The 7,491-nt window shown below is 35.7% G+C and overlaps 1 protein-coding gene across 1 annotated transcript in view; it reads right to left on the bottom strand.

Moving 5' to 3' along the window:
* The window catches only part of LOC107707640 (nuclear receptor subfamily 1 group D member 2-like), a 16,545-nt gene extending 9,841 nt beyond the window's left edge, over positions 1-6,704 (bottom strand). Inside the window, exons 1-6 of the mRNA XM_016511718.1 lie at positions 6,519-6,704; positions 3,744-3,962; positions 3,559-3,647; positions 2,354-2,498; positions 1,730-2,229; positions 485-670 (exon numbers count right to left, since the gene is read on the bottom strand). Coding sequence (XP_016367204.1) covers positions 485-670; positions 1,730-2,229; positions 2,354-2,498; positions 3,559-3,647; positions 3,744-3,962; positions 6,519-6,537 — 1,158 coding nt within the window. The 5' untranslated portion in view covers positions 6,538-6,704. The remainder of the gene's footprint in view (positions 1-484; positions 671-1,729; positions 2,230-2,353; positions 2,499-3,558; positions 3,648-3,743; positions 3,963-6,518) is intronic.
* Between the last annotated feature and the right edge of the window lie 787 nt (positions 6,705-7,491).

Here is a 7,491-nt window from a genome sequence, read left to right as displayed (position 1 = left end):
AATTATTAAAAAATATAAATTAATTTAATAAAGTATAATACAATTATTTTATGAGATTTATTGAAATTATTTAAAATGATTAAAAGCAAAACCAATATGTATTTAAAAAAAAAGTGAAATATAATCACAAATAAACTTACACAAAATTGACCTGAGATGGTGAATGCAGCCAGAGAAATTGTCTATAAATGCAGACACCAGCACCACGGCGGAGAAGAGTCTCATCTCTTCCTCGTTGAGCTGCAGGGCGGTGAGCTTCTCGCTGAACTCAAACATGCAGTTGAGCAGCTCTCCGGCGCCCATGGAGCGCAGCAGGTCCACGCTGTACGTCCTGCCACTCAGGAACGTCACGGTCCGCTCTTTCACATTGAACAACGGCACGAAGCGCACCATCAGCACCTGCGCGGAGGAAGCGGAGGAGAGCGTTAGGGGTCTGACGGATGCTTGCGCTGTCAGAAACGCACCGGGACTCATGGTGCTTTACCTCGAAGGTTCCCGCCTTGAGGAGGTGGACCTGGTCGTGTTGGGAGAGGTCCTGGAAGCCCGGGATTCGCTTGGCAAATTCCACAACTTCTCGTACGGCAGGGATGAAGCTCTTGGAAAACTCCTCCCAGATTTCATGACCGGGCTTGCAGGGGTCCACGAAGGGGGAAACGCTCATGGGACAAACCTGAGAGAAGACCAACAGAGTCACATTACACCAGGTACACTTTCAGAGTCACTTAAGAGCTAAAACAGCTCTGCCCCCAAAGCTTCATTCGTGCGCTCGACACAATGGCTGTTTAAAAAAAATAGAACAAATGATACATTCTTTTGACCAAATTCAAACTGTTATTCAAACTGTAAAACAGTATGGAATTTATTCTTTACAGAGGACACAATATCATACTTCACTGCTTCAAGCTTGAATTTTATATATATATATATATATATATATATATAAAGAGAAATTCAATTTTTTATGTATTTCTGAATATTATCAAATTATTAAAAAATATAAATTAATTTAATAAAGTATAATACAATTATTTTATGAGATTTATTGAAATTATTTAAAATGATTAAAAGCAAAACCAATATGTATTTAAAAAAAAAGTGAAATATAATCACAAATAAACTTACACAAAATTGACCTGAGATGGTGAATGCAGCCAGAGAAATTGTCTATAAATTTATTTATAATTTAGAAAAATAAATCATTAAAAAATTACATAAATTATAATAAGAATTTAGAAACACTAAATTAATCATATAGATTAAATAAAACAAATTAATAATATACATTTTTTAATTTATATTATAAATGCAATTATTTAGGAATTATTGAAAATATTTTATAATTATTGAAAGCAAAACAAATATGTAATACTGGTAATATTTTAACATAACAATTGTAACATTTTTCTCAATTAGCTTTAATATTTTAATTTTAGTTTTTGTAATTTTGTTATGTGCTTTTGTCTTTTTAAAAATATATTTCCATTTAGTTTTAAGTTTTAGTTTTGTTCATTTTAGAGCTAATTTTAGTATAAAATTACTTCGTTTCCAAAGCAACATTTTTTTAAATTTTCATTTAAAAGTTTTCCATCTAATATTTCAGTTTTATTTAATTATCTTTTTATTTTTTATATTTTTAATAGTTTTAGCTCTAGTTTTGGTTAACAACAACAAAGCTGATCCTAAGTGTGTATTGCTAATATTGATGTATAATCAGCAGAAGGTCACTAACCAGGTGTCCTCTGTTTCCTCCAGTCTGGACTTCGTTCATGTTGTTTGTGCGGTAAGGCAGGTTTTCTGGGCTTCGACGGCACTGCTGGGTCACGTGTTCCCTGTAAGGTCCAGCGGCGGTGCTCTCGTTCCAGCGGCTCCAGCATTCCCGCGGCGGCTTCTCGTCCTCTTTACTGCAGCTGCTGAGCGTTTCGGAGCCAGCCGGAGATGCGAGGGGAACGCGTCCGGAGCTCGGCACGTCTTCCTCCCCGCTGTCGGACGAACAAGACGAGGCTGTGTCCATAGGGACGGCTGACTCCGAGTCCCGGGAGAGATCGGAGGAGGAGCGCGGCGAATCTGGTGGCGACGGCGGGGAGGAGCTGGAGTCGCTCTGGCTGCTGTCGATGGCGCCGTGAAGCATGTGCTGCAGCTGACTGTTGTTCATCATGTTATTCATGGCCGTCTGCATCTCCAGGAGCATCCGCTGCTTCTCCCGCTTCGGGATGCGTCCGAAACGCACAGCTGGAAGAGAGATTCACCGCATTTAGTTCTTCTGCTCTGGACTACTTTTCTACAAAAAAAGGTAGTTGTGCAAGTCCTAAAGTCAACATCACAAAAGCTTGAGCTCATATATCTGGTAACTCACCGTCTCGGGACATCCCGACTGATAAACACTTCTTGAAGCGGCACTGCTGGCAGCGGTTGCGGTTTATCCGCACAACAGTGCAGCTTTCTGTCTTCAGGCATTTCTTATACTGGATATTCTGCTGGATGCTTCTTCTGAAGAAGCCCTGTAAAGAAATATTAAAAAGTATTAATGCAATATTATATATATATATATATAACATATATAATATTTTGAATTATATTTAATTATATATTTTTTATTTTATTTCATAGCTTTATTTTTATTTCAGTTTTAGTTTTAATTAATAGTTATTTTAGTACTTTAACTTATTTCAGTTAGCCAAGGTGTTTTTTTTTTAAGTAAAAAATAAGTATACTAAGTATACATTTTAGTTTTTTTTTTCACCTTCTTTAAAAATTTAAAATAAATATATGTATATATATATATATATATATATATGTGTGTGTATGTAATTGTTTGTATTAGTTAATATTAGCAGGGTTATTATAGTTAACTAAAACTAAAACCATAAAAAAACATTTCTGTTACTTAAAATAAACATTAACTGAAATAAAATTTGGTAAATAGAAATATAAAATATATTTCAGCTATTTGTCCAGGCAACATTACTCATTTTAATTTAGTTTAACCTGATGTACTAAAATAACTAAAACTTAAATAAAAATGAAAAGAAATTATATAGACATTAACATTTTTTACTAAAAATTAAAATTAAAACAGAAAAGATAATAATAAAACCTAATTCAAAATATGAATAAAATCTATAGTAGTATTCAAATATTAATTAAAACTGTAATAGTATCTCAATTATACTAAAATAACACTAACAACACTGTTCTCTTGAAAATATCACATCTGGAAATATTACGGGTCTGTTCCAAATCCCTTTGACTGAAGAGATACATTTGGAATGCAAACTCAAAAAATTGTGCAAAATGCACATATTTCTAAGCTATGCATAAAAAATAAATTGGACGCACAAATAAAGCTGAAAAATGGTGCATTTTGGGGTTGAATCCTCTGCAAAGCAAATAAAGTTTGACTTGACTAAAGTATATACATGCAAAGCTGTAGAATCTGGCTAAAAGGTTCTACATTGTGTGCGTGCCAATGATGCCTTAAAATGCTCTCTTACCTGTACAACACTAGGTTTTGGAACAGAGCCAAAATGTTAGATGATCCTGAGAGATGTGTTTCCTTACCTTGCAGCCTTCACAGGCATGAACGCCGTAGTGGAAGCCCGAGGCGATGTCTCCACACACTTTACACAGCAGCACCATCCCGTTAAACTCTGGAAAGTCATGTAAGAGTTAGTCATACCCAGTGGACAAATCCTGCCAATTTTAGACATCTGAATTACATATAAGCTTATTCAGCGTTCACTCACTGGTGATGGAGCTCTTGGCAGCGAGGGTCTTGTCAGAAGCGTGTCCGCGTGGGTGAGTGTGTTTCAACAGCAGTCCAGCGGTGGGCAGGTCTGTCAGGCGGCTCGGTTTAGAGAGCAGAGGTGGGGAGGATGATGGGGAGTGGCTGTTAGAGCTGTCACTCATGCAGGACTCCGGGCTGGGGGCGGAGCTTGAGGAGCAGACGTAGGCTATCACGCCTCCTTGGAAAAGAGGAAAAGAGGGAATGTTTTAAAAATGCAGACTAAAAAAAAATGACATTAACAAGCGTGTGACCACTTATGCACAGTACTAAACTTGATTTTGAATATGCATTTTCTAGAATTACATGCTTAGTTAACAATAGCCAGGTTAATATAACTAAAACCATAAAATAAAAATTTTTGTAACATGAAATAAACAACTGAAATAAAAAAGAAAAACTTTAACTTTTTATTTAACCTGGTTGCCAACATTTCTCATTTTACATTAAGCTGATGTGCTAAAATAAGAAAAAGAGGGAACTTTTAATAAATGCACACTAAAAAAATTTAATTTACATTGACTTGATTTCAAATATGCATTTTCTAATTACCAATTTTTTTTTACATAGTTAACAATAACCAGGGTTAATATAGTTACCTAAAACCATAAAAAATCATTACTTGAAATAAAATTAACATTAACTGAATTAAAAAATAATAATAATACATTTTACATAAATAAAACAAACGTTTTTATTTGGCCTAGTTGCCAACATTTCTCATTTTACTTTAAGTGGATGTACTAAAATAAGTCAAAAAGAGGGAACTTTTTAAATATGCACACTCAGAAAATAAAATTTTAAGATTTTGACCAGTTAACTAAAATGAAACTAAATTAAACACATTTGTTATAAAATCAATAAAATTTTAACTTTTTTTTATTTCACCTAGTTGCCAAAGAAACATTTTTTTATTTTATTTTAGCTGAAGTTGATGTACTAAAATAAGAAAAAGGAGGAACTTTTTAAAAATTCACACTCTAAAAATAAAAAATAAAAAACTATTAAGTCATGCACCGTACATAACATGCATAAATTGATTTCAAATATGCATTACAGAATAAAAATTTTGAATATTCAACAACAAATCGTTTCATCGACAGAAAACAAAGTCCCTTTAAGATGTAGTTCTATAGTCTTTAAAAAAACAGGTGAAAAACAAAAGTAAATGAATCACATTACAGTTGAAGATGTTCCAAAATATGTTTTACTCGTGATACAATTTGACCTTCGCTGTATTCATTCACATATTGGATAACTGCATTATGAAAACTCATTTCAATAGGCGAGCTGGTCATCTTGGTATGAAGAAGTCACACAAATATGCTTGCATAAAGAGTTATCCTTCATTGTTGACACAATTGTAGAATTATATAATCTTGTTGGATGTTGGATGAACTTCCTCTTTTTGAACAACTCGTGACCTATTTTTAGATGAATGAAACTGCACAGGATTATGTTTAATTACACTAACCTAGTACAGTAACACTACTATGGTATAATAATCATTATACAATAAAAGCGGTACAATTTGATTCCATCGCTTTGTGTGTGTGTGTGTGTGTATGTGAGCAGTCAAAAGATATACAAATACGATATTTTTAGCAGTTAACTGTTCAAGTACGTGAATAAATGAATTTATTCTATACTAACCAGCTGTGCATTCACAAAAGTAAGCAAACATGTACTGTATTTCTTTAAATGGACCAGGGAGGTTACCTAAGCAGCAATAACCATTAGTTTCTCAGACCCACCCACACGTGGACCTCTCATGTTTTGTACTGGGAGAATATCTAGGTCACTAGCTGTCTGCTGCGTCCTCACGTGGTACTGCAGCGAGTCTCGCGTCAGGGCAGTGTGCTAAATTTTGCAACCTTCTCGCCTCCACCAATCAGAGACTATGCACCGCGCACGTCACGGCCAATCAGCGGCGGAGCCCGGACTCCTAGTACACACAGGCACATGACTAGGCAAGGAGAGCCATGTGAACTCGAGCCTTCTAGTACACGGAGTACTGAGTACGCGTGACGTCACAGCCACAGTTTGACGCGCTCTGCGCTGCAGCAGTCACGTAAGCAATGGAAAGCGTGCCAAAGGTGCTTTAAATCACAAGATTTGACCGATGACTCGGTGCAAAACTACACTATTTCATTCTGAAATCATTTTAAACACGTTTTAATTTGACGACACCATAGACTGTGCATCAATAATACATTTATGCATTAAGCCTACAATATTACATTACTTCTGTTTGGTGTCTCATTTTTTTTTCACCATAAACAAGCAAAAACTACATTAATGTACACAAAAATAAATCATTAAATCAGTAAAGTCGGGCTTGAATGTACATTAAAACCATAAATGCAGCAATAAATGCAAATAAAGATGGAAAACAAGATCTTAAATGAAACAACTCATTTCTGATCAAGGGTTTTATAGGGATTCAGCAAAAAAAAAAGAAGCTATTTTTAGCTGCTAATATATGTGAGAGTGACTTCAAAAACATCTCTATAGATATGACATGTCTGTGTGTAGAAATCACATGCATATTCCCTAATATTTCCAGTTTTTCTATGACAGTGGAAATCCTGTATGCTATATATAAAAATAATACATCACTGTAACGCAGTAAAATATTGCAATTGTAATAACGTTTCTAACAATGCTAAATACGTAATGCATACAAATAAGTATAAAAAATACATAATTATAAGCAATAAAATAATAAATGTCTTACTTTGCTTTGTTGATTCCATGTCTTCAGACTCTTGATATCTTATAATTCAGGTGGACAGTAATAATTCCAGTTTAACGCGTAAATTGTAAGTCTGTCAGGCAGCTCAGATCCAGTGTGCGTTCAGATCAGATGCTTCAGCGTTCCATAGAAGCTCTCGAGCGTCGAGCGTCTCTCACAATAGAACGGGACTCCCAGGCTGCGCGCGAGCGATCAGAACTCAATGTTCTGTGGTTCGTGTTTTCGTCCGTGGCTCCGCCCCTCGGTGCGCGACTCAAGTTAACCCAGTGACACACTTTCACCCGGCGAGGCGGACGGAACCCACCGCTGCAACGTGAGGCGCGATTCTGGGAACATGATGTTTTTCTGGAACACCGCCACTCCCCATTCAAAAGAGCTACAGGGCCAGGGACGAGTAATGGGGCGCTACGGCGAGCCGTTTAACATGTATTTCTTTAAACTAACTTGTAGTTGTTATTGCAGGCGAGTTAGTAGCACAGAAAAGTTTTAGCCTTAAGATAAAGCGTGGTGCTGTATCAACTATTTACTCAAGTATCAAGCCAAAAACACACTTGAGCGACTGTAAAAGGTTTTCACATTTAAAAGGAGCCTATAAAGTGTTTTCCTGTGTTTTTGAAAGTAGCACACAAGTAATAGGAAATCTCCACAAGGACGAATGACCACAGCTGTGTCCAAATACTGTTTATACGGTTTAATGGATGTCTATCCAGTTCACTTGGGAGCGTGATTTGATTGGTGCTTGTTCTGGGTGGTTGCTAGATGAGAACAATTCATAGAAAGAACAGAATGTTTCAAGGTTTCAAGTGAATGGAACTTTCCATGCCGCAGTTCAATACTTTTTTCCACATAAATGTCTTTCTTTCAGGACTATATATACTGCAGGGGCGTAGCCATAATTTCAGAAGTGAGGGGGACAGAAATGTTATATATATATATATATATATATATATATATA

This window comes from Sinocyclocheilus rhinocerous, unplaced genomic scaffold (genome assembly GCF_001515625.1).
Source record: "Sinocyclocheilus rhinocerous isolate Xijiao unplaced genomic scaffold, SAMN03320098_v1.1 scaffold235, whole genome shotgun sequence".
In the NCBI taxonomy this organism is placed as follows: domain Eukaryota; kingdom Metazoa; phylum Chordata; class Actinopteri; order Cypriniformes; family Cyprinidae; genus Sinocyclocheilus; species Sinocyclocheilus rhinocerous.
This window is presented reverse-complemented; position numbering and strand designations above follow the sequence as displayed.